Here is a 27,249-nt window from a genome sequence, read left to right on the forward strand (position 1 = left end):
AGCAAGCCTGGGGAGCCCGCGGGAGTTCCCGCAGGGCTCCCTAAGCTGCGGATAGCAGCCTGCTTGCCCAGAGCGCGCTGAAGCAGAGCGCCCCGCGCTTCGGGCAGACATCCGCAGCCTAGGGAGCCCTGCAGGCTTGGGGGGGGGATAAATTTCCCCCCTTTATTTCCCCCCCAAAAAACTAGGTGCATCCTATGGGCCGGTGCGTCCTATAGGGCGAAAAATATGGTAGCTAATCATGAAGCGTAGGTCTGTAGCCAACATGTATTCACAGGATCTCTCTAAAACAAGCATGGGAAACTTTTAAAGGGTCTTAATTAGGCCCACAAGGCTGTTTCCCTGTAACCACACCCACATGCCCACACATGACATCAACTGTGGGGACAGGAAAACCCACAACTGCAAAGGCATGACCAGGAGCATTAAAGGGAGCTTCCCACTGTTCCTTATCAAGCAGTAAATTCCAGTGGGCCTTGCATTCAGTGCTAAATTTTAGAAGGTTCCGAATGCAAGCCTTGCTTGCACAGGGACAATACAGTGGTACCTCGGGTTAAGTACTTAATTCGTTCCGGAGGTCCGTTCTTAACCTGAAACTGTTCTTAACCTGAAGCACCACTTTAGCTAACGGGGCCTCCTGCTGCTGCCACGCCGCCGGAGCACAATTTCTGTTCTCATCCTGAAGCAAAGTTCTTAACCTGAAGCACTATTTATGGGTTAGCGGAGTCTGTAACCTGAAGCGTATGTAACCTGAGGTACCACTGTATAAAATGCACCCTAATATTCCCAATAGTTCCTTTGCAGTCATGTCAGGTATGGATGGGACAGGTGGGTGCAGCGAGGGGAAATGGCCTTGTGCATCACGTTAGGCACCCCTGCTCTAGATTATGGGGAATTGGGAACCATTAGCCTTGGCTAAGCAACAGACTTGCATGCTAATGGTCACTGCTCCCACCAACAGGAAACCTTTGATGCAGGAGGATGACAACTGCTAAGAGGAGCACACAGGTGCTCATGTGCAGAGCAAGCAGCATCTGTTACACCCACCTTCACCACGAGGTCAGAGAACCTGCTGCCCAACCCTGTCTTCAAAGTTACATCCTGGCAAAACTAGATGATATCATTTGCTGTTACTGTTGTCCTGGAGGATTAACGTGCAGCTGTTGTTTTTAATTGCTTTGCTTTGTTTTTGATCAGGAGGGATGAATTAGAGGTTACCAAGGAGAGCTCATCTCCTTAGTAACATCTAATTTGGGGATCTATAAGGTAATTTAAAGCCTCTAATCCCCCAACCTTGAAGCCCAAGGTCCAAAACATGTGCATTCAGAAACAATTCAGCATCAAGCTAGCATTAAAGAGACTCATTAAAAGCTTCAGTAATGGAGATATAACTTGTGACTCACCTGGTTTGCACTTTGGAAACTGAGGTGTTAGTCTTGTCTTCCTGAGAAGGGAGCAGTACTGAGGCATATCGTCTCTCGCCTGAAGAGTGTGTGTCCATAGTGAAGTTTAGTTCCTGGCTTTTACCACCGCTGCTGCTCTCACTATTGCAATCTGTGCTGTCTAAGTTGTCAGAATCACTATTCCCACCAGCACTACCGCCTCTTGGCTCTCCGTTGATTTTATTTTTATCTGCTTTTTGCTGTGCTAGAGTTATATGCTGGTCTGGCAAAATTATCTGCACATTTTGAGGAGTGTCTTTTGTTTTATTCTTCTTATTCTTTCTATTTGTGCTGGGAGTTGTTACCACATTGGCCCTCTTCTTTCCAAAAGCATTTGTGAAAGTAGTTGATGTTGCAGATATTCCAATAGTAGTTGTAGTGGTTGCACTGGGAGGCTCTAAAGGAACTTCTTGATCAACTGAAACAAAACACATTTTAAAAAAATAAAACTTAATGATGGGAACAGTGCCCCCCCCCAAAAAAAACTGTATCAGAATGGTAGTGACTTGTACCATGACATCAAAGGCAGAGTTTTTCTGCAGGTTAGACCAGACTTTTAGCATTCTGGTTTTAAATCTATTTTTTAAATGCTTTACTAGCTGTTTAAATCACAACGGATGAATTAAAAAAGCACTTCTTTTGAAATCTGCTATTCTAGGAACTGTTTGTTGATTTTCTTCTGTATGTATCATATAGAACTATATAGCATCAATGTATAAGGTACTTTACAGGGTAGCAAGAACTCAGATGGTCTGAAATTGGACAATATTAACATGCAAAGCTTCATTTCAGAGGGACGAGATTCGAAGGTGATTTCAAAAGCTTTAGGGAAGAGGTGGCTTTGGCTGAGTTACTAACAAGGGAGTGAAAAAGTGACAGTACAACTTGAGTCCCATTTTTGCATTACCCCGGAGTTGCTGCAGAACTTCTTCCCACATGGTTAGGGTAGAGATGAGATGAGCCATTCCGAAGGGGCTGTAACCAGGACTTACTTTACTCAGTATCACAGGAATAAGTGGTGCTGAAGTTAGTTCCAGCCATCAGAATTATAGGGGGGCAAACCCGGGCCAGGTGTGAAGAAGAAACAGGAAGGGATACTTGAGAGAGCAGGTGATTGTTGGATGGCCATGGGTAATAGACACAGTGCCCACAGTATCCATTATGTAAGACACACAGATCGTTTCCCAAAGCAGAGTTTAAATCTACAGTTTGACGGGGTTGTGGCAGAAGAGGAAGGATAAAGATTATCCTTTGGGGCTGTCTTGTTAGGTTGGGCATGGGAGGCACTCCCAACACATGGGAGGTATGTTGGTTCCAGAGCGTCCTAAAGGATCAGTCCAAGGTGGTGCTGGGGGCCGTCAAGTTCTCACCCTTGATCTGTGGGGTGCTTCAAGGTATTATTCTGACCACACGCTGTTTAATATGGAGAGTTGGACTTTGGTGTCACCAATATACAGACAACACCTAGGTCTAACCTACAACCAGGTTTTTTTTCCCTCAGCCGGAACTCAGTGCAATTATAAGAAAACAATGGAAGGTTTCATGGTGAGTTAGGGCACCTCTTTTTCTAGAAAAATAGCACTGCCTGCATCTTCCTGATGATGTGGAACATCTGAACAGGTGTCTGAAAACAATTCTGGCATACATGAGGGTGAACATGCTGAGGCTTAATCCAGACAAGATGGAGGTACTCTCCATGAATGGAATGATTTAACAGTCCTGAATGGGGAAGCACTCTGACTTGCATCCTGGGATTAGGCTAGGAATACCTTTTACCAGTTTAGGCTGATACAGCAGCTATGGCCCTATCTAGAGAGACCAGACCTTGCCTCAGTAATCCATGCACAAATTACATCCAAGACATTACCATAATGGATTCTTTGTGTGGCTGCCTTAGAAGATGGTCTGGAAACTCCAACTGGTGCAGGTTTCCACTGCTAGGATGCTGGTAGGGGCAAGGGAACTGGAGGACATGACACCAATTCTGTACCAAATGCACTGGTTATAGGTGTGTTTCTGGATGCAATTCAGAGTGCTTGTCTTAACCTTGAAAGCCCTATATGGTTTGAGACAGAATTATCTGGATAATTGTATGAAGCAATCATACAAACTTGCCTGGGCATTGAGATAAGTCTCAGAGGCCCCCTGTTTGTGTACCTTCCTATGATGTCAATTAGGTTGCCAGGCATGAGAAACAGGGCCTTTTCTGTGGCAGCTCCCAGCCTATTACACTCCTATACACAGAAGCACAGAAGCTATGCATTTTTAAAAGGGTTTTAAAACCCACCCTTTTCAAAATGTATTTTCTGGACTAAGCCTTTTCTTCTATAAATACAACTCTACTAGTTTTATAAATAAGAAAGGAATATAAGCAATGTGTTTGTGTACGATGTACACTGCTAACAGAGTCCCTCACACATGATTTGGATTTCCTTACTCAAATGAAGTGACCAATTATTACCAAAACACATGTAAAAATTACTTTCACTCTGTGCTTTAGAAGAGTTTTAAATCCCAAAAATACAAGTTTAGAAAACTAAGTTGAAGGAGTGATGAATTCCTCACCATCATCATCATTCTCATCTTCATCTTCATCTTCTTGCAGCTCTAGTGTTTCCTTAGGTTTGTGCTCCTCATCTTCTTCCTGTTTTCGTTTTTGCTCTTCTTTCTTCTTCTTCCTCTTCTCCTTCCTCTTCTCTCTTTTTGCTGCAAGAGCCTGCTTTCTACTCTCTTCTCTGGACTGTGGAAAAATAATTTACAATATACCTGATTACACACCAATATAGAATATAAACATATCTACATTGATAACTACAGCAAATGCATTATATAAAGAATTCTAAATTCTCCAGTGTCTTCTTTTTGGCTCAAGGAACCTCCATAATGAATGATTCCCCCCATGCAAATAAAATAAAATAATAATAATAGGCTGGGTTTCCCAAGCCACTCTGGGCAGCTTCCAACTGAATATTAAGAATGTGGCTCATGGGGATGGTTAGGATTTTCAACTGTTAGATCTATACCCATTTGATTTAGAAGTCTTGCTAGCCTGAGTGAAGGAGTGATGGTGGCTTACTCCAGAAAATTAAAATCCAAAGCAGACTCAGATTAATCCTCTGCTGCATTTATCCCACGCAGGTGCATGAATCCTCTGAGAGAGGATTTCACTTGATTTATGTAACAGTATTTAAGCAAGGTGATGTACTGTATCATCTTACCTTTTCCAAATCTAGCTCTTTTAGCAGGATGCTTGCATTCTTATTTGCTTCAGCTGCTTGCTGGTCCTTTGCCTTCACAATTGTTTCAACACACTGGTGACATTTCTTCAGCAAATCCTATACAGTAGAAAGTTTGTGAAAAGGAAAGATAGGTTCAGCAAGTTGCTAGAACCAAGAACTACTTCACTGGCATATACAAATGCAGTACCAGAGAATATGTCTGTAGGTAATGAATTAAAACTAGTGATTTTTGATTACTGTTAGGCTGATCTACCGTTTTCTGAAAATACAGCTTTTAAAGCAATTATCAATTTGTTTGCCATACGTGTGCTAACTGATCTTTCAATGCAAAAAGAGAAGAATTTATACTGAAGCTGCAAGTTTAATACTATAAGAGTTTATTGTTTCAACTGACAGGCCTTGTGCTGGCCAGTTGTCCACCTGCCTACTTTTAGAATACAACTATAGCATGGCATTCCAAATCTAGAAAGCATTTCTTATGCTGCCTTGATAATAGGTGCAAAACCATAACTACTAATGGAAGTAAAGGTGATCAATTTCCTTAGGCAAATCCAGATTTGCAGATGTTGGATATGGTACAGACCAGAAAAGTCTTTACTACTTCAGACAAGATTTATTCCCTCCTACCGAATGTTTCCCCATACATATTCCTACTAGGGGAAATCTAGCATCTTAGAGAAGCATTCACTCCTAGCCTTCTTGCTAACATTTTGGAAGGTCTTTTTTCCAGTGGCAGAAGCATTCAGCCATGCCAATTCACAAAGTCTAACATATTGTGAAGTACAGCCCTTCACAATAGCAGCTGTGTATCTATATATAATGGTAGTTAAGACATATGCAGTAAAACTGAACACGATATTTTTGTAAAAAAATCCAGTGCTTGTTGAAATTCAGCTATTGGGTACTGGTGGATGGCAGGCGTGTTGGATAATAGATGTACATGCCTCCCTTGTACATTTCCAATGCAGGCCTGTGAAAATATACCAGTTTTCAACAGCCTCACCCCCTCTCTCTGAACCTCATTCCTGTCCAACCTACATACATTTATTTCCAATTTGTTGTGCACAGTCCATGCAACTTCCATCAAGGATGTGCTTTTTGGATATAATCTCTATTTGAATAAAGTTTTTTAAAATAAGCACTTTCAATATTTGGTACATGAACAATGTTGTTCTACCTACATATGAAACATGCATTGCTAATATACTTGTATAGTATAATGTGGTTCCACTATACAGGATCTTGTGAGAGGGCACCTACTGGATCTTGTGAGAGTGATGTAACAAGTGCTGAAAATCCTCCCTTTAGTCTGACTTCATTTTGTGAACTTTTTTTCTTTCAGACCTTTCCCCTAAATTATTTGAGAGCTGTGATCTTCAACTATAAAAGTCTTGCAATCTGTTTTTTGTTTGTTTGTTTGTTTGAAGTGGTGAACAGAGACCGTCCCCTCCCCACCAACACACCACACCTACAACGGAGAAAATGTCCTCACTCAAGAATTTGGGGTGGGGACGCCTAGCTGCTCATTGTCAGATAGCAACTTTGCTTGCAAGTTAATAGGTCCAAGTGGTTTAACACTCCGTTTCATAAACGTATCACAGAACTAAGACATAATTGTTTCCATTTTTTATAGTCCACCTTTCCTCTAAAATAACCAAGGTAGGCTATGTTCAACTTCTGTATATATTTGGTTTTCAAGAACACTATCAATATTTATTAGATTTGGCTTAGTGCTCAGTAGCATCAATATCTGTTGAATTTATCTATGCATTATTAAAAATAAATATGGGAGCTACTGCTGGGGGAAAACCGCCACTGTTGATTTCTATCATTGTTAAGTTGCAGGTGGTGCACCACATCATTTAAGAACACATTGGGAGCCTTTCTGGCACTCACCTTGTCAGTTATTGTTGCTATGTACCTCATGCATTCAATGTCTGAAGGAAACTGGTTAACTTCTTTTACCAAAAACTGCACTACTCTTACGTGACCCTGGAAAAAAAAAAGAGCAGCACCAAGGTTTTATTCATTTATCATCTCCTATCAGAATGGTACACACCAATATGTATACACTAAAACATAAAACACCATTAAAAACAGTACAAAACAATCATTAAAACTTTAAACAACTGCATAGGCCTGTCAGCATAACAAGGTCTTCAACAGAAAATCAAAAGCAAGTGTTTCCAGCACAGAACCAGCAACACTCAATACCAGACTTCTGATTGAGGCCAGCTGGGCTTCTGAACATGGAGAACAACCAACAGCACTCCTCTAGGTGATTTCAGTGATCAGGCTCAAGGATCAGGATTCCTCAAGGTATCCTGGACCCAAGCTGTTCAGGGCTTTGTTTAACCTTGAACTTGGCCAGGGAGCATACAGGCAGCCAGTGCGCATATATGATATGATATGATATAATATAATATATGATATCTATCTATCTATCAGAGGTCACATGCTGCCAGTCATCTACCCCCATCCAATTGGAGCTTCCAGACCAAGGGCAGCTCCACATGGAACACATTGAAGCAATCAAATGTCAAGATTAACAATGCATGTACTACAGTGGCCAAAATTATTCTGATCCAGATATAGTGGTAGCAGACATACCCAACAAAGTTGGTAAAAGGCATGCCAGCCACAGAGGTCACTTGGGTCTGGAATGATAAAGATTTACCCGGGAGTAATCCCCAAGCTACGTACTTCCTCCTTTAGAAGAAGTGCAACCCTGTCTAAAATAGGCAACTGTCCTATCCTCTGGACACTGAAACTACCTACCTATAATGCCTCTGTCTTTCCAGAATTCAAATGCTGTTTATTTGCCCTCATCCAGACCACCACTGCATTAAAAGCAATGGTCCAGGGCTTCAACAGCCTCTCCCGATTCAGATGTTATAGAGGAAAAAAGCAGTGTATCAGTGTAGTGCTAGCACCATACTCCAAAACTCCTAATGGCATCTTCCATATTCAGATGTTAAATAGTTGAAGACAAAATGGTGCCCCCGTGGAGCCCCACAGCACAACTGCCAGAAGATTGAAGAGCAAGTGCCCCAATGTTACTCTCAGGACTTTACCACACAGCTAGAAATGGAACCTTTGTAAAGAAGGAACTTCATGTTGCACTGTTACAAATGTTCTGTCAGTGCAAGCATTTCTCCTTCCTCAACAGAACAATCTCTCTTCTCCTCCTACCTGGTTTTTGGGTGGGGTTTTTTTTTGGTGGGGGTTCTCCTGAGTTCCACCTGAGTCATTTGGGGGGGGGCGGAGAGCAGGACAGCCCCTTTGCCCTAGTGTAAGTCCTTGCATAGACTTCCAGTAGCAGGACCATTAGCTGAATCCAGCCCAGTATCTCAGATAACCAGGCCACACAGCTGATCTAGGAGGATACCAGGATCAACGGTATGAAAGGCCTCTGGGAAACTAAGAGTAACGGGATCACAATCTGCCTGTCCCTCTCAATAAAGGTCATCCGCCAGGGCTGATTCAGTCCCCTAATCAGGCCTAAAACCAGACTGAAGTGGATTTAGATAATCAGTGACATCCAGGAACACTTGGAAGTTGCTCCACCACCTTCCCTGCAAAAGGGACACTGATGGCTGACCAGTAGTGGGTCCAGGATAGGTTTTTAAAGGAGCAATTGCACTACCCCCCTCTTTAAGAGCAGCTGGGACCACCCCATCATGCAGTGATGCATCCATAACATCCTGGACCCAAATTCTAGCTAGCTTTGACCAGCCACAGTCTAGAGTGCATGTGGTCAAAGGCATTGCTGTAAGTATCCTGGCTACATCATCAGGCAACATCAACTGAAAATGATCCAGGTGTAGCCCTGGACATCGTGATTGGATAGTGGCATCCAAGTCAAGATGAAGACTTTGTCTTTAAAGGGTATTGCAAACTACTTGCAGATATGATTTTATGGATCTGCTCTCGAATCCAGGGTAACAAGTCTCTGGACATGCTAGCTGACTCCTTGAGGGAGCAATGGATGCAGTACAATAGGATTATGTCTCCTAACGAGTGTTTAGCCAGTTTGAAAGCAAGATTTCATCACTTTCCATCTCATCAACTGCAGCTCTTGGGAATATGAGCAAGCGATGTGATCTCCACAGCACTGAAGAGCAGGTTTGGGAATGATCATGTCAGCAGCCCTTCTTGTTCCACTGCTCCACAGCAAAACAAGAACCTCAACAAAATCACCTACTTTTTCCACTGGGAAATCCTCCAGAGCCATTAGAGTCCATCAGCCTCAGAGCGGACAATCTGAACTGGTCCTCCACTCTTGCAGGAATAAATAGCAGTTACAATAACAAACTTCACCAGGAAGTGGTCTGACCATGACCATTCCCCACCTGAAGACCAAAACATGTTGAGGGTATGTCCTGCTGTGTGTGTCATGATCTTGACCATTTGAGTCAGTTCCACAATTACCATGGAGGAAGTGAGTAAGTACAACTAGGTAGCAATTATATCCTGGGAATCAGTGGACATAAACATTGTTTTAGGCAGACGAAATTGCTTCTTCAAATGTAAAGTACAAACTTTACAGTTCACATCAATTCCTAATGCATGCTTTCTCAACATGGTGCCCTCCAAATGTTCTGAACCACTGCCCTCCATCAGTCATAATGGCTGGGGGCAGCTGTCAGAAACACACAGTGGGCACTAGGTCGGGGAAGGTCATCATAAGGCAAACAGCAACAGGAAAACAGAAAGAGAGGAAATTTCATTCATCCCAAGATAAAAGATACGGAAAACCATGAAGCTGACTTTTTCAGATTTAAATTTTGTGAAACATCAATGAACTTACTTTACGAAATGCAGACATAAGGGGAGTAATTTTTCTGTTATCTGCACCATCCACATCAGCTCCTGCCTGCACAAGCAGCTGAACTACATCAAGGTGGCCACCATTAGCTGCAAGCCAGAGCGGTGTGTTCCCTTTCTTGTTGCGGACGTCAATATGTGCCCCCCTGAAAGGAATTAGAATTAAATTCAAGCTGGCAAAAAAATCCAGGCAGAAATTGAAACTACATTTCAGTTCACAAACACTGGTTATATGGAAGCTGTTAAGAACTTCAGAATGTCATCCATGATCTTGAGGTATGTACTATAAAGACTAAACTGAAATTTAGAATTCCAAAAAGGGGGCCTGCAACAAAATTTTAAGGTCTGAGTTTCAAATCATCCCATCCTTTTCCTAACATGTTAGCACTATGTCAACTGGAACATGCAAAGTGGCTTTTTTCTCTGTAAGTTTTTATTTTTTATTTCTGCAAACCTTGCCAAGCATGCTGATACTTCCCTCTTATGCATGGGAATGAACTGACTTTACTATCTTACAAGTGGGGTCTCACAACTAAGTGCTGCAGTGTTATCATGGGTGCATACAATCCTTCCTACAATCCTTCCCAGTTGCTCAACTCTGTTCCCCCTCCCACCCAGTTGGCAATTTCCCCTTCACTCAAATAGCCCAGTTTGTAGATTACAGTAGACGCAGAAATGGGAACCTGCACACATTCAAATGTCGTTGGACTAAACTCCCATCAACCACAGTCAGAATGACCAATGGCCAGAGATGATGGGAGTTGCAGAATTTAACACCTGGAGGGTCACAGCTTCCTCACCCCTTTAGTAAGCCATAGTCAATGGTTTACTCCAAACATGATGATTGCAACATTTTCACACAGCCCCTCTAGCTAGCAGGAGCAACAAACCAGGTTTAGCATTATGTCCAACACCAGGTAGTTTGTTTCATTCAAACAAATCATGACTGGTAAGCCTGGCTTAACTTTGTGGTTTGTTAGGAGCAGAGCTTCAGTATATTACAATGCTAAGTTCCATTAGTTAGAGGGAAGGAGTGAAGCAGGGGCCTTCTGCAGTCACATGGTAAACCATTAACTATGGTTTACTATGATGTGTGAATGCTGCCAGTCTCAACGTTCTATGCCATTGAATTTCTAAGGAACTATTTCAGTTTTTGCTCCTCCCTGTGGCTTTTTTATATAGTGCTGCAAAACCACCAGGTTCTTCTGAGTCTGCTGGTACCTACTTTTGTATGTGGATACTCTAGTCGTTATAATTATTCATGTAAAAAAAAAAAAGACATACCGATTAATCAGAAGCTCACAAAACTTGTAGTGGCCTTTATCTGCTGCAATTGTTAAAGCAGTATCTCTTGAGGAAGGCACAGGAGGAGCATTGACATCTGCTCCTTTATCAAGAAGAACTCTTCCAACTTCAGCATAACCTCCAGAAGCAGCTTCCATCAGAGGGGTGAGCCCAGTCTGTTTGAAAGAATGTTTGAAATAGAGTCTATATAAAGCAGTTCTAAACATAATCTAGAAACAGTTGCCAACCTCTTTCACTATGTAAGGACCCCAATGCATGCAAGACCTATCAACATGACTCAGGGTAGCTAGAGTCACACACAATGGATTCACAAGTAAAAAAAAGCTGTAAGGTCTTGGGATTATTATGTTCAGGTCAGTAGAAGCATCTGTACAGCATAAATGTTCACTTTAATGGATGTCACATCAAAATACAATGCTTTGCTTTAGTACAGAACTTTGCTGCCTTGAACACTGCACACTTTAAAAATTTAAACGAAAGTACCTCATCACTTATTTACTAGCATGATATTCAGAATGTTAATATTAATCTGCTCACCACAATATTCAAGACTTTGCAGTTTGCATTTTCTTTGGCTAGTGTTTGGGCTTTTGTTTCCTGCTTCTCTCCAATACACCTGCACGGCTCCTCCTGCAGAGGCTCCCACAGGGCTATAGTTCAGGAACTAAACTGAGTCAAAGCTAATGTATTTCTTTAGTCTTCAATTTACCTCAAAGTTTCTGCACTTTTAGTCAATAAGGGAAGAGAAGTGGTCTTCGCCACTACTGGCATGCACCTTCTGTCAGGTTGTCCAAATGGGAATGTGGCCCTCGAATTGCAGAAGGTTCCCCATCCCTTTCCTCTTTTCTCTCCCCTTATTGACAGGAAGTGAGGAAAGATCAACTGACAGGAAGTGAGGAACGATCAATGAGGAGAGGAACTTTTTTCGATTCAAGAGCTGCATTCCTTTGTGTTGAAGAATAAAGCCACAACCACCCAATATATCCTACACACACTGCAGCAAACTGCCCATGGAAAAATAACAATCTTTTACTCTTTGGACAGCTCGTAATCTCTTCCAACACCACCCTCTTGTTGCTTGGCCGGAGAAACTGGGACATGGAGTAGGCAGACACTGGAAGAAGAGGCTGGTGGGTCAGATGAGGAGGCCCCAGTTTGCTTCTGGTCTATAGGCCAGAGGTTCCTCTCTCCTACTGTAAACCGGTAGTCTTAATCATTTTCAGATCCAGAATTCATCTTTAACACCCACCTCCAATATAGGAGCCACTCAATTTTTTCACTGTTCATCTTTTTCCTTTTCTCTCTGTGACCACCAGCAAAAAAAGAGGCTATTGCAACAGTGAGTGCCTCTCTACTTTACAGTTACAATCTATTATGCAACGGCAAGAAAAAAACAGCTGCCAAAATTCCCTATTCCACACAAAAGTACGTAAGTTTCATATCTGCTTCAATTTTGTCTTCACTCTAATTTAATATCAAAACAAGTGGTGTGGTGCACTTTAGGCTGCAATCCACCTTAGCTTGGATTGTTGCAACCCACTATGTGAAAACCAGTATGATAGCCAGTAAGGTATCTTACCATCAGGTGTAGCTTTTGAGGCAATGTCAGCCATGATGTGTTATAATGAATAATGGTACATTTACTAAAGTAAAAGCAATAAAGCCTTCCAATACTCAGTGATGGACAAGATAAGTTGGGCCTGATTTCAAATTACTGAAATAATTTGTAATTCAAATTACTGAAACCGGAAGCTTTAAACTAAGTCTATTGCCAAAACCATTTTTACCACAAGTCTATTTGAGAAGAAAGCTATCTGCAGGCTCACCTTTGCCCTATGTTCAACATTGGCTTTTCTGTCCAAAAGCAGGCTGACCACCTCTGCTCTGCCCTGGAAACAGGCCAAAGTGAGCGCTGTATTCCGATTGGTCTCAATCTGAGCATTTATATCAGAGCCCATATCAAGCAACAGCTTCACTGCAGGAACATGGCCATTCATAGCCGCCAACATCAGAGGAGAAATGCCTAGCTTACTCCCAGTCCTAGAGGGAAGAGATAATTAATACAACCACCAGAACAAAAGAACCTGGACAAATGTACAGAAAACAAGTTTCCCCCTGGAAGAATAGACACAGGTTTACAGAAAAATGGAAGACAAACCTAACTGACAAAGCAGACTAGAGCAGACTAAAGCAGACTGGTCTCAGTTGATACCACCATTTTACATGCTAAAAACACTAGCAGGAATTTGAGGGGGGAAATCTACTAACAAAGTATGTGAGCTTTTAATATATAAAAAATAGACATCAAAAAATTGCACATTTGTTACGAGGAGCCCGTATTATGATAGTTTAATACAACTGAATAGGATCAAAATAGATCAGTTGACTTAGACATCCCCTTTATTCCTTCTCCCAAGCTAGAACCAGAAGTGGCAAATGCAGCATGCCACAGAGCCCAATAAACACAGCCTGTTACCTTGAATTAATTTCCGCTCCAGCATTAAGCAGGATCTTAATAATATTAACATATCCCCCAGATGCGGCAAGACTAAGAGGTGTATAATCAGACACATTCCTGTGTTCTTTATTTGCTCCTCGTGCCAGCAGTAAGTCAACAACCTGAAAGGTACAATATTAGCAGGATCAGAGGATAACAACACTCTGGCACTGGGTGGAATTCACAAACAGCCAAACTGTTAAATCTATAAATAGCTAGAATACAAAATGGCAAGTCAGGGAACCAAGGTTCTCTTTTAATCCTTTCTTTTCCTCAATGGCTATACAAAGAACCAGTTGCTAATTGTCATTAGCGTATAGAGAGATTATGGCAGCAGAGCACTCCTCAAAATTAGTTTCACTAGTTTGTACGTTTTTAATGGTACTGAGAATCCTACAATAGTCTATATCAAGGTTTCCCAAAGTTGGGACTCCAGATGTTTTGGGACTACAATTCCCACCATCTCTGACGACTGGTTTGCTAGCTAGGGATGATGGGAGTTGTAGTCAACAGCTGGAGACCAAAGTTTGGGAAACCCTGCTCTATATACAAGAAATCCACAGAACAGAGCACTGGTCGCTTACCATGAAGGCTCTTTCTGGTTTGATGTGGAGGCATCCAGAATGGGCTGTCTTGTTGTACTGCCCAGGACACAGAGTACTCATGTGACCTGAAATTGTGTGGCTCCAGATTCTTCTCCACTTTCCTGCCTTGACCAGGAACAGAGCTCTCTATTCTAGCTTCCCTCTCTTTCATTCCTGCAACAGGCTTCTAGGACTTCAAGAATTTCAAAATCGTGGCAAGTGTGTGATCAATGGAAATGTAACATTTGTCAAAGTCTCTAGATTGCATTGTGAGGCTTGAAAGCAGCAAAGTAATGATTCTTTCCCACCTGCAGATCCCAACATGCCCTTTTTTGTCTGATTGAATGGAGGAAATTTTCCTTCTTACAGAGTGCCATAGTTTCCTTTTTCCTTTTTAAATGGATCTTGGAGAAGGCAACAAAAAGGTACTAGTAACAAGAACTGAAAAAGGTAAAACTGGTGAAGGTGTAGAAGCTACTGAAGTCACAAAAGGTGTTGCAGAAGTGAGAGAAAGGACATGGAAGATTCAGCTCTGTTCCTGGGCAAAGCAGGCTGAAGAGTAAAATCTCTTTTGGACTCAGATCTGGTATACAGTTACAGGTGGGATGTGGGTGGTGCTGTGGTCTAAACCACCGAGCCTCTTGGGCTTGCCAATCATAAGGTCGACAGTTCAAATCTGTGCACCAGGGTGAGCTCATGCTCCTGCCAACCTAGCAGTTCGAAAGCATACCAGCATAATTAGATAAAGAGGTACCACGGCGGCAGGTAAACGGCATTTCCATGCACTCTGGAACTTGTCAAGGTGTTCCGTGCGCCAGAAGTGGTTTAGTCATGCTGGGCACATGACCCAGAAAAGCTGCCTGTGGACAAACACCAGCTGCTTGAAAATGAAGATGAGCACCATACTCCACAGACAAATTCGACCCAGGAGTCCTTTACCTTTTACAGTTACAGGTTACAGGTTGCATGATACCTGCCCATCCTGAGCAGTATGGGGAGTATGGACAGTCCAACTTGGATGCCTTTTTCAAACCAGAGAAGATTTTGAAGAATCTTGTTTGCCTGACTGACAAAATCAAATCTACCAAGAGCCATTTTAAAGAATGTTTGTAGGAAACAAATTTCTACTACTGGCAATCCACAAATTAAAAAATTAAACATGTTCAATACAATATGTATACTTATAAACTAAAATATACCAAAAAAAAATCTTTCAGGGAGCAAGGGGACATATCAGGCTGCTACATTCATGCTCTCTTCTCCTAATTTAAGACTAAAGAATATGGTAGATTATAACAGTTACCTCTTGGCGTCCACCAGAGCATGCTAATGAAAGTGGAGTGTCCTTAGTACGTTCAGATTGTGCTTCTATATCTCCACCCTTGTCTAGAAGGATCTCTACAACACCAACATGTCCAGCAGTTGCAGCTAAAATTAGCGGTGTAAATCCTAATAGAGATTATTATATTAGAAGCCATTTTCAAATGAGAGGCAAAGAGGTAGAAAGAAAAGTTGTGTATTAAAACCAATAATTCACAATAAATACTGGCAATGGAAATCACTGAACAGTCAGTGTTTGAGTTTGTGATAAAGCACTTGTGGTGGGGGGCAAAAAGCTAACAAGAAGCCTCTGCTAAAAACATATCCTCCATTCTCAGTTAATGCTCAAAGTTCCATATAACAAACATTAAATTCCCCCAAAACTGTTTCACAGCAGTTTTTCTTCTATGAGCTAGAAAGTTATGAAAAGTAATGGAATGTCCAATATCCATGCATCAAGCCCTGAAAAAAATACCAACAAACAGCAGTACTTCAGTAGCTTACCCTTCTTGTCTCTGTGTTCTATACTGGCACCACGTGCTATCAATACAGAGACGAGCTCTTCGTGACCACCAGCACATGCAAGAGTCAGCGCAGTATCGTGGTTACTCTCCGTCTTAACAGTAGAAAGGATATGTTAGGTTTACTACATACACACCTTATTACTACTCTGTTTTATAACAGAAACAGCTATTATAACGAAAACAGCTTTGTAACTTATCTACATTACTCACGTGGGCATCAATGTCAACTGAAGGATACGTGGGGAGCACAGATTGAGAAGTGACACTGAGCGTTTGTGAACAAGGTTCAGGTGTAGGCGATTCTGTAGCATGTGAAGAATTGGAGCCAGTAGGCACTCTGCTATTAACAGCTGGAAAAAAGGATAACATTTAACATCACTTGCATAAAGAGCTCCTTTCCCAGAGAAATCATGTCTTATTAATTACTAAACTTGTTATTGAATAATGAACTAACAGGGAAATGCAAAATTTTACCCCAACCCCAGAAACACTTAAGATAGATTTTCACTTTGAATTTTGTACTCTGGTGTGGGGGGGGGTGTATATGTATGTATACACACTCACACCCTAAAGAGTGTGAAGGGCACACATGTAAGATCTGAAGCATACCCCTTTAAAATATTTGGAAGCAGGCACAGGAAAAGATCTCTCCTCATCCCCCAAAATCAAGACGGGCATCATATTTTACATGTGTAGCCTCCTTCAAACTTGATGGACTATGCTGGTATTACAGACTTCAGCATCAATATGCTATGGTTCTATCTGACTTTCCAGCTACACTCCTGAAGCCGCACAATAAAAAAACACAACATGTAAAGAACTGACTCACAGATACCCAGTTTCAGTGAATTTTGATTCTAAGTAAGCAAGCTCAGTGAAAATTAATTGCAAACCTGCATTGGGTAACTCAAGGTCCTACTATTCTAGAAAAAAACCTCTACACATTTTCTCTAAAACATGCACATTTTGACACTATTACACCCCTCCCTATATTTGCCTTTATTCTAAATTAAGCCTCAAGTATTGTAACCTTTACTTGCAGGAGCTGCTCCGGCTCCTTGATCATGTCCAGAACTGCACATAGTATTCAAAGTGTGATTGTACCATAGATTTATATAAAGACATTACACTATCAGATGTTTTAGTTTAAGGCATTTCCCTAAAGGATTCCAGCTGCCACATATTAGGTTAACATTTTCATTGAACTATCCACCAAAATCAGCTATTAAATGCTCAGACTCCATTAGGAGTTATGATTTTTCACTCCAACTTGCACAATTTTGCAGAATTTGTCACTGTAATACCTATTCACGCACTTTGGAGAGCTCCTTTTAGAGCTCTTCACAATCCCTTTTCATTTTTACTACACTGAAAAATTTGGTGTCATTAGAAAATTTGGTCACCTCAACTCCAGGTCATTTATGAACAATTTTAAAAGCACCAATCCTAATATAAATTATTTGGCTATGGCCATTCCTCACTTTCTCCTTTGTGAGAACAGTTATTCCTAGTTCTCTGCTTCCTGCCCTGTTATTTGTATATATTGCTTGTTTTATGTTGCTATGGCCGTTGGCTAATGCAAATAAAGTTTATCTTATCTTATCTTCCTGCCCTGTAACTAGTTAATCTTATCCTGTAACTGCTAAGCTTATTCAACAAATTTTGGTGAAGGACTTTTATAAAAAGCTTTTTCAATGTATACAATATTGACTGGATCACCCCATCTACATATTCAAAGGCATTCTAAAGTAACTAAGAGATGACTGCTGTTGAGATTTGTGATGTATCAAAGTGCTGCAGAATCCCATCATGAGACATTTTCTAGACTGTTAAACCTTTTACATATAAGCAGGTGACACTTTCACAATTCACATTTTGTGGCTTAAAGCTAACTAGGCCAGATTATTTTGTTTTACAGGAAGTAAGATGTATGAAACAATACTTAACCATCAAATAGTACTAAAATTGTTATGTCAACTGCTTATAAAAAACTACTGCTATGAAAACATTACATTTAAGATTAAAATTCCCATCTGCTGAATGGTCATTACACACTGGGTTAGATCCACACTATTCACACACAGAACACCATGCTGGAGGAAAATGGGGAAATGGGGAAGAAGTGGTGTTTGAAATTCCCTGGGTGCCAGGTGCATTTTGCTGCTGAAACAAATCCAACTGCAACTACATGGAGATTTCTGGGACCATGTTGGCAACTGACATTTCCATCAAGCCAGCTGACTCATGTGCGGCAAAAGATGCATGTCATGTGCTTCTGTGCTGCCGTGCAAATCATGGACCCCTTGCTGGGCATCTTAGTCCTTTATCATCATGTCAAAAAAATTAAGTGTGTAGCTGAGTACAGATATATTTGACTGTACTGCAGCCTTTCCACAAGCCACCCAAATGGAACTCACAGACCACAGTTTTAAAACCTCTGCCTTAGTCCACAGTTAATACTATTTCCAGTTTCTTGCATACTGGCAGTGTTAGAAAATCAATATAAGCTAGGAGTCAAATGGCTCCTTTAACAAGGGTTACAGTCACCAAAATGGAATGCCTAGTTGCCATTTTTGGACCAGATGGCTTGAAAGTCCTATTTTTCAAAACAATTTTTTGGCTCCTGAAATTCATTCTGATGGTACCTGACGTCTCCAACCATCTGGAGGTGCATGCCTGGGGATTCTTGGATCCTGGCTGTTTTCATACATTAGCAACACAACCTGTATAATTCTATCTGCTATATTTTATCTGCACAGTCAGGATCCAAGAATCCCCAGGCATGCACCTCCAGATGGTTGGAGAGATCAGGTACCATCTTGGCGCCTAGGCATCTTCACTTGGCGCAAGTGGCTGATAGCCAAGTGCAAAATGTGCCAGGCGAATTTCAAACGCTGCATACTGGGAGAAGTGAATTGTTGCAAGAGCAAGCTACTGTCAAGCAATGTAGTTGAGATAATAGAATTGTAATATTGGAAGGGACCTGTAAGAGCCATCTAGTCCAACCGTGACCACTGGTCCTGCTAGCTAGGGACGATGGGAGTTGTAGTCCAACCACAGCTGAAAACCCCAGTTTGCGAAACCCTGATCTAGATGAATCCTCTGCTGGTTCTTGGCCCTTTCTGCAAATAAAAATAAGCCTTTCCATTTGCATGAGGTCAAGTCTTGATCCAACCCATTCCAAATGAATTGAACACATGAAAAGAACAAATGCAAGCAATAAATTTCAATATTTCCATACCAGTTATTTTTAAAAACAACTGACAATGCAGTCTTCTTTACATTGAATGAAATGTAAATACACAAAAGGGTATTCAAATGGATTGAGGATTGAGAGTAAACCTGACTGCACACAATGTATACCATGACAATTGTTTCTTTAAGTGCCATTCAAGTAGGGAGGACACTTGTTTTGGTTTCACATTAAACCTTGAGGTCAACTGAACTTAGGCTGATCAGTAGTGTTAAAAGCAGTAGCTTACACTATAGAACTTCAGTAAAGAATTGTGCACAAAGCTTGCTACTATTTCCCACCTAACTTGCAACAACTTTCTACACCAGGGATGGACGACCTGTCTCCTTCCAGAGGTTGCTGAACTTCCAACTCTCTCCATCCCTGACCACTGGTCATATTTGATGAAGCTGCTGGGAAGTGGATTCTGATCACCTCTGGAGGGCCACAGGTTCCTCATCCATGTACTACACAAATTCCAGCAGCGGGACAAAGTAGTACAAAAAAGGAGCACAGTGTGAAACAAGAGCTTCTGAGAGTTTTCCAATTTACTATATAAAACTTTCACCAGCTAATTGTTCAAAGTTGTCAATATTGGCTGACAACACTGTACAGGTGGCGATCATTTTGCATGTGTTCAACCGATGCGCAACTGACTGCTTTTGAAATAGGCCAGAATGGAGCGCAAGAGGGTTGGCTTTTGTGCACTCCGCGGACGTGCTGAGGGCCAGGAACGCAATCCCTGTAAAAATCAGGGGGAGGGGGCTGTATAGACATATGAGTGACATCTCATCTCTGAACTTGAATATAACTTCATAATTTAAATACACCAGGGAATCTTAGAACTTGTTTCTGAAATTTATGTGACATCCCTGAAATTGATGCTTTCAACTTCCAAGTTCCCAAATCAGTTCACACTCAGTCACAGAAGACATCATACCACATACATTAAAAAAGAGTTAATTTTTTAAAGACATAAAACACTAAAAGTGACCCTGAGCTGTGCTTTCACAAATCATTGTTAGCCATTATATACCTACAGAAGTTAAGTTCACTCAAATCTGCCCAGAAAAATGCTGAAGCGTAAATGATTGGAATATAAGATTGGACTAGATTGCAGTTGGACTAGATGATCCTCAGGGTACTTTCCAAGTCTACAGTTCTATGATCCTTCTATGTTTTCATTTCTGGTGGACAACTTAAAATGGGTGCTTTAACTTTTGAAATGTAAGTATGTATTGCACCCATGGTCAATGTCAACAGAGACAATATCCAAATATTTATGGACCAACTGAAGTGACATACCATATTTACTCGAGTCTAATGTGCGGGTTTCAGCGGGTGGCGCTGTGGGTTAAAGCCTCAGCGCCTAGGACTTGCCGATCGAAAGGTTGGCGGTTCGAATCCCCGCAGCGGGGTGTGCTCCCGTCGCTCGGTCCCAGCGCCTGCCAACCTAGCAGTTCGAAAGCACCCCTGGGTGCAAGTAGATAAATAGGGACCGCTTACCAGCGGGAAGGTAAACGGCGTTCCGTGTGCTGCGCTGGTTCGCCAGATGCAGCTTGTCATGCTGGCCACGTGACCCGGAAGTGTCTCCGGACAGCGCTGGCTCCCGGCCTATAGAGTGAGATGAGCGCACAACCCTAGAGTCTGTCAAGACTGGCCCGTACGGGCAGGGGTACCTTTACCTTTACCTTAATGTGCCATCAAATATAATGCGCACCTCAATTTTCAGAACCTTGAAACCAAGCAAAGTATTTGCTGCCAAATGTAAATGTGCCATCAAATCTAATGTGCACCTTAATTTTCACACTGTAATTTGGCCAAAAAAGGTGAGTGTTAGATTCGAGTAAATATGGTAGTATCAGCTTACATTACAAGAAGGCACTAGGTAGAAAAGACAGTATAGTCCCATCACAGCCAGTGGCAGTTTACAGGTAACAAACTAGTGGTACGGTTACCGCCTCTAATGAATTTACAATTTACACAAGATAAAGGAGCAGATGGAAAGTATGGCAGAGAACCCCAAAGGTAACATGGAACAATTAAATAGTCTGTGTCTCAAATAGGGATGAGAACAAGGAGATGGGGCCAAAGACCTTGTAGAAAAATTGCCCGAGAAGGGATTTGTAAGGAAAGAGGTGGTATCATGTAAATGTTTGGTGAAAGAGTCACAAAGGAGAACAAGGAACAATGGGGGCATTTAAGAGACCATGGAGCTGACTGCATCACATTCCACAGATCACTGAATTAACCATTGCCTATCCAAGAATACAGTTAGACTCGAAATTAAAACTTACTGTTTTGCACTGCTTAATTTCAAGGACTCATCTGACAGCTACAACTCGATTAAAGAGAATTCAACTGATCACCCTTCTCCAATCTCTCAGAAGAGCATGCAGCAAGCAGGACAGACACAGGAATACAAGAGACACTGATATACTGATTTCCTACTCCTTCTACCTCAGAGAAGGAAACTAACGCAGCACGGCACAAGAGAGGGGTGGTATGGCACACAATGGAGGAGTAATAAATGTATGTGTGCACCCACACCCACAATCCTCTGGCATCTCTTCCAACAATGATCAGCTAGATGCACCTGCTCTTTCCCAGTAATAAGCACAGCAGCTTTCATTGATCACAACATCCACGCGCTCTCTCTCTCTCTCTCTCTCTCTCTCTCTCTCTCACACACACACACACACACACACACACACACACACACACCGCTGCCTGCACAGTTCACTGCCAATAAAGATCTATCAACCACCAGACACAGCAAGTACAGGACCCTCCTTCAGAGACCAATGGTCTTTTTAAAGAGGTAAGAAGAAGCACCAGCAGTTCTACATCTTCCTTTGGCTGGGCTAGCTGAAGCATGATGTTGGGAAGAGAGTGAGCAAGCCATGAGCCAATTTAACAAAACAAAAGGAGAGATGCTATGGTTCTCTGACACTTCTCACTGAATAAGCAGAACCTGAGAGCCAAGAAGAGCAACAGAGAAACGTGTTACGGTGCCATACATACAAAAGGGTAAGGGAAATTTAACTGGGCAAAAATTTAATCCAGACATTATGTTTAATCAAATTATGTTGCTGCTTTCACTTTCATAATTGTATAATTTATGATCTGGAAAGATTACAACATTCCTCTTTCCCAGACAAAAGCAATGTGTCCTGCTAGAAGAAGAGCTGTCATCGGTAGCCAGTAGTTATGTTCTATAAATGAAAAGCACTTCTGAAAAAAGAGACAGGTGCATCTCTTAACTGTGTTTATGAATAAAAGCAACTACTAGCCAGCTCAACAAACACAAGATGCTGTGATGGCCCATATAAAAATAAAGACAACTTCTTGCCAATGGGTACTTAATGTACAGAGAGAAAAATTGCCTACATACAGGATTTTTTTTAAAAAGTATGTGAAGTCTGGTGTATGAACACTTGTTGCAATTAAATCATTTACATGTGTACTAATAAAACTATTTTCTTCCTGCCCAGGGAGAAATTTTGAAATTCATTTCTTGGTATGTCATACCACTATTTAGGGTTGATCGAATTAAATAATAGGATCTTGCTATTCTTAAACATGGATACTTTGTTTACTTGGGAAATTTGAAATTTACACCTTTGACTTACTACAGGTTCCTCCCCCCCCCAAAAAAAAACTATGAGGGGAATGTTATGCAAGGTTTTTGTTGCAAGAAGTTTTCAGAACACAGGGAACATACATGTTTGGCTCTTAGACTTTCACACTTTAGATTTTGAAATCCAAGTGTACACAAACTAAGATCTGGTTGCATACAAGGGAACGTACATATATTTTAGGGAAGACGGTAGTAGTCCTAAAGTGATTAAATAGCTGAGCATTTTACCTCATGTAAGCCACCTACTACCTTTATTTCTTTTACAACTATGATGGCAAAAGTTACCGTAATTCTCCTTCCACTGGGGGATTCTGGTGAAGTTTTCCCATTTTTAAAAAACAAATGAAACAAACCTAGATTTATATTTAGTACTGTCCTAAATGGGGAAATTCAACAAAAAATAAACATTCAGATATGCACTCCAAATGTTGTGGCCTTTACCAACAATGGTTAAGAAATTCAACAGCTTTCCCCAGAATCATAGTAACCTGAATTGAAAGCTCAATGTGAAATTTTAGCATAAATCCAATGAATCAATGAAATAAAGTATAAATGAGTATTTGAGAGCAGGGGTGCTTAACACAAAATTCAAAGTTATAGGGCTTTGGTATTTTCCTACTACTTCCCACAGTAGCTGTGGAAAATATTTCACCATCTTCTCCTCCATAAAAGAGAATAGTTGCTTATATATGACAAGAAGACATCTACACTGAAGACAGTGTTTCATCTCCTTTTTGTACCAAATATTGAGTACCTGTTGTTATTATTATTAAATTAAATTTGTATACTGCTCTATACCTGCAGGTCTCAGGGCAATTCACAACATGAACATTACATTCAAATTGCATGCATGAACACTCCAGCATTGCTTTTATATCACCAGATACTCTTACATCTCATTTCCTCTGCAACATTCCCACCCCCACTTGCCCAATTCTCACAAGGTGCTGTAGACAATCCTCTCCCATCCTCAAGAGCATATGACAGATTTTTAAAAATAAAAAATTTTTCAGTCCCTCCCAGTTCAAGTCATCAGCAAGCCTACTTTCTTTGCCATCTTTCGTCTATTACTGAAATGCTAGACATGCTCATTAGCAGTTTAGAAGCCAGTAATGTTCATACATATATTTCCTTTGAAATAGCAATTCCATTAAAAAAATAATGAAGTTTAACCATTAACCAATCTTGACTCAAGTTGACTCAAAATCTGGTCAGCCACATCAAAGACTGCATATTGATTACTATCAGGTATGACATTAACAATGCAATACTTATAAGTATCTGAATATTCTTCTAACATATGAATCTGCCCATTAAGCTGATTCAGACACTGCAATGAGCACTAGTATAGTTCTTCTCAGGGGGGTTTTTTAATCTGGGCACTAGAGAAAATCCCTAAAATTACAGCTGTTCCTCCTTCCATGATATATGCAACCTTCCCATTCATTTTACTTGAGCAAATGAGGAACAGAGAACTGCAAAGTCTGCTGTAGGTTTCAGAAACCTACATATTCAATAAACCTAATGAGCTTCATAATCTTTCAAAAAGACATAAATCACAAACAGTACACAACTTTGGCAAATTAGTTTAACTGAGCTCCCTTATTAAATTTAGTAAGTTCACTACACATTTTCCAAACATCTTCACACCAATTCAATTTCAAGTGGATTTTTGCCTACTCAAATTTCTGATTTCCCCCAATGCTGAATTCTAACTCTCCTAGTTCCTGGTTGGTGATATATACACTATTAAAACTTAAGTTTATTTAGTATTTGCTTCTCTCAATCAGATTTATCAGCCACATATTGACATCAAGAAGCCAAATCAGAATGATATTTATTTTTCCTGTCCTCACTTTGGCAGAGTTGAAGGGAATTAGCACAGAGCACATGGTTACTGCTGGTAAGTTAGATGGGAAATCACTTCACTTACATGATATCCATTTCAAGCAAAATTCCAACAGATTAGACAGCACCAGTTCTATGAGATATCATCTATGAAAATGTATCCATAAAATACTAGCACAATAAAAAAGTAAAGGACACTTCATTTAGATCCATAAACATTTTTCCTTTCTCCTACAAGGGATTCTGTTATGCTGCATTATATTTCTGAACCCAACCCAGCCAAAGGAAATCTTTTTTCTTGTTTTATCGCACCTGATAGTATTACTTTATTGAACATGAGCTAACAGGGACATCAAGAGGGCTATTTTCCTTACAAGAAGAATAACTTAACAATAAGCAAAAACTATATTTACAAGTTAGGTGAGGCACCTTTCACATTCCCTTTTTCAAATTCAAAAGGAGTATTCCTACTACATAACACAAAACAAATATAGCTTCAAAACAAAACCAAGACCCATCCAGACTGCAGTAGACTCAAATAAACACTGCTACCTACAGCTTCAACATCTAAAAGGAATGGCCACAGCAGTTTTAGCATTGGTTTTAGCAGTTTAGGATATAAATGCAAAGGAAAACTATATTCTGCCAAAGACAGTAAAGGAAAATGGAGCCAGCACATCACTGCAAACTCCACAAGGGCAAGCCCTTTTCTTACTTTCAGCCTCACAAATTACTCTACAACTAAGGTTAAAGCTTGCAGTCTATACACAAACCATGCATATGGTTTTTCTTACCTAGCATCTTACGCTATTAGTCTTAATCAACTATTCTTATTTAAGATGTTAAAATGGTGTGATAGCTAAGCTGACAATAGCTAGTGTAGGCTAAGTTTGTTCCTAAGCAGGACCTATCACCCCCTTTCTGCTGCAAGTATTTCTAGCACTGCCATGTAGTTAGAGCATATTTCAAAGGTGTTCATTTTCACATGCATATGATATTCTGATATTACTATATATGAATGAGTAGGCCTGTAGGTTAAGTTCCAAATAAAGCTGCTGGTGTTTTAATACATCAAAGTCTCCTCGCAGTCCCTACAGAGGTGTGTCAGGTCATACAAATGGCACCTTCACATGAGTGTTGAAATCATGAGCCCAGTGATACCTTCAGAGGCAAGTGTCAACTAGACATATTTCCATTAACACCGTAAATTCAAACACCATTTGGTTCCTTGTAACTAGTTTTCCTTAAAAAGTTACTATTACTGAAGTGGAAGCCCAAAGGACTGATATAGGAAGATTTCAATATAGCAAAATATTAATATTTAACCTTTGATAAAGCAACCCAAATATTTGGGAATTTATAACTTGAATATCAACATTAAGAGCACTAAGAAAGAAATATATTTAAAACAAATATTCCCCAAAGGGAAAATTGCAAGAGGGAACGAGGGCAGAGGGAACGGAGCACACACATTAATGGAAGAAAACATATTTCTCAACCCACCTGCTAGCAGGTCATCAAGAGTGTCGGTTAGCGTCTGTGCTGGAGTGGCAACCATTAATCCGTCTGGTTCTTGAACTAACAGCCCCTGACCATGTCCTGCAATTGGCTGCTGTTGTCCTACATTTTGCTGATTACCTAATACTTTCTGAAGTTCAAAAGAATCTGTCCCATTACAGCCTAGGTTACTTGAAAAATTACACTGTGGCGTTGACAAAGGTTGGAGAGGGACAAACCCGGTTTGCTTAGCAGATGGTGGAGAGTGCTGCTGCTCATCTTTACCTGCCAGGATTCTGTCAACCTGCCATAACTCTGAAAAGCTATCCCCAGGCAGACCCTCATTGCCTTCCACTTCTGGGAGGACACCTGTGTGTGGGCACTGCTGCTGATGGGTAAGGGGCGACTCTGTCTGACCTTTGGTCTCCAAATATTCTTTGGTAAATTGCTGTTGTGTTTTCATCTGTAATTGCCTTTCCACCTTTTGCAGCTCCTTCAGTATTTTCTTCTTCTTCTGCACTTGTTCTTCTCTGTTCTTTTTGAGCTCTTCAATCTTATCTTTATTCAAAGGTTCACCTTGAATTAACTCCAATGATTTAAGCTGTGCTTTTTCAATAGCGCTAATTCTCTGTCCAAGTTCATTCAGCTTGCCTTCAGTTTCTTCCACTATACATTCCAAAGGCTGGTATGGGTGAAAAGGTGACAGTAGCTCCTGATCTGCTACCTGAAGGGAAGTTGACTTCTGCTTGGATGTACCTAAGCACACGAAAAATGTTTGAAAAAATGCCATGCTGAGGTTAACCCATACCTCCCCACGCTTTTCCCACCCAAAGCTTTATAACTAACCACATTAGCATAAAATAGATTAAAGTCTACACCTCATATCAGGACAAACAGCACAAGGCAGAATTGTAATTTTAAAATGGACCCTAGCTTCCAGTTGTAAAAAAAACTATGTTAATATTAAAATACAAATGTGTCCCCTTAAATATTGGTTATCAAATGAATAAAATTATACTGGGAAAAAAATACAGAATATTTACTGATGTCTTGACTACTAATGTTCAGACAGACAAAAGCAGCAAAATCCTATAAATACGCTGCAACACTAGAGACTTAACTTGCAGAACACACACAACATCCAACACATACGCCGCTCTACCTATCTCTGGGAGTTGTGCTTTAAGAACATACTGTAAAAATTGCAAACAGCTATATTCCTCAGTACAAGGACCAATGCAAAAATCTTGAACATTTATTAAAAGCAAATGAGCATTTGCTGCAGAAAGCCCTGTTT

At 40.8% G+C, this 27,249-nt stretch overlaps 1 protein-coding gene across 10 annotated transcripts in view; it reads right to left on the reverse strand.

Moving 5' to 3' along the window:
• The window catches only part of ANKHD1 (ankyrin repeat and KH domain containing 1), an 88,756-nt gene that overhangs the window by 16,183 nt on the left and 45,324 nt on the right, over nucleotides 1-27,249 (reverse strand). For 9 of the 10 annotated variants that reach the window (XM_053397462.1, XM_053397467.1, XM_053397465.1 and 6 more), the window contains exons 15-26: nucleotides 25,959-26,708; nucleotides 15,946-16,085; nucleotides 15,716-15,827; nucleotides 15,195-15,340; nucleotides 13,287-13,429; nucleotides 12,637-12,850; nucleotides 10,790-10,965; nucleotides 9,489-9,651; nucleotides 6,575-6,670; nucleotides 4,658-4,774; nucleotides 4,005-4,179; nucleotides 1,401-1,857 (exon numbers count right to left, since the gene is read on the reverse strand). In XM_053397462.1, coding sequence (XP_053253437.1) covers nucleotides 1,401-1,857; nucleotides 4,005-4,179; nucleotides 4,658-4,774; nucleotides 6,575-6,670; nucleotides 9,489-9,651; nucleotides 10,790-10,965; nucleotides 12,637-12,850; nucleotides 13,287-13,429; nucleotides 15,195-15,340; nucleotides 15,716-15,827; nucleotides 15,946-16,085; nucleotides 25,959-26,708 — 2,689 coding nt within the window. The remainder of the gene's footprint in view (nucleotides 1-1,400; nucleotides 1,858-4,004; nucleotides 4,180-4,657; nucleotides 4,775-6,574; nucleotides 6,671-9,488; nucleotides 9,652-10,789; nucleotides 10,966-12,636; nucleotides 12,851-13,286; nucleotides 13,430-15,194; nucleotides 15,341-15,715; nucleotides 15,828-15,945; nucleotides 16,086-25,958; nucleotides 26,709-27,249) is intronic. The other variant, XM_053397468.1, reaches the window with a different exon arrangement.

This window comes from Podarcis raffonei, chromosome 7 (assembly GCF_027172205.1).
Source record: "Podarcis raffonei isolate rPodRaf1 chromosome 7, rPodRaf1.pri, whole genome shotgun sequence".
Lineage (NCBI taxonomy): Eukaryota > Metazoa > Chordata > Lepidosauria > Squamata > Lacertidae > Podarcis > Podarcis raffonei.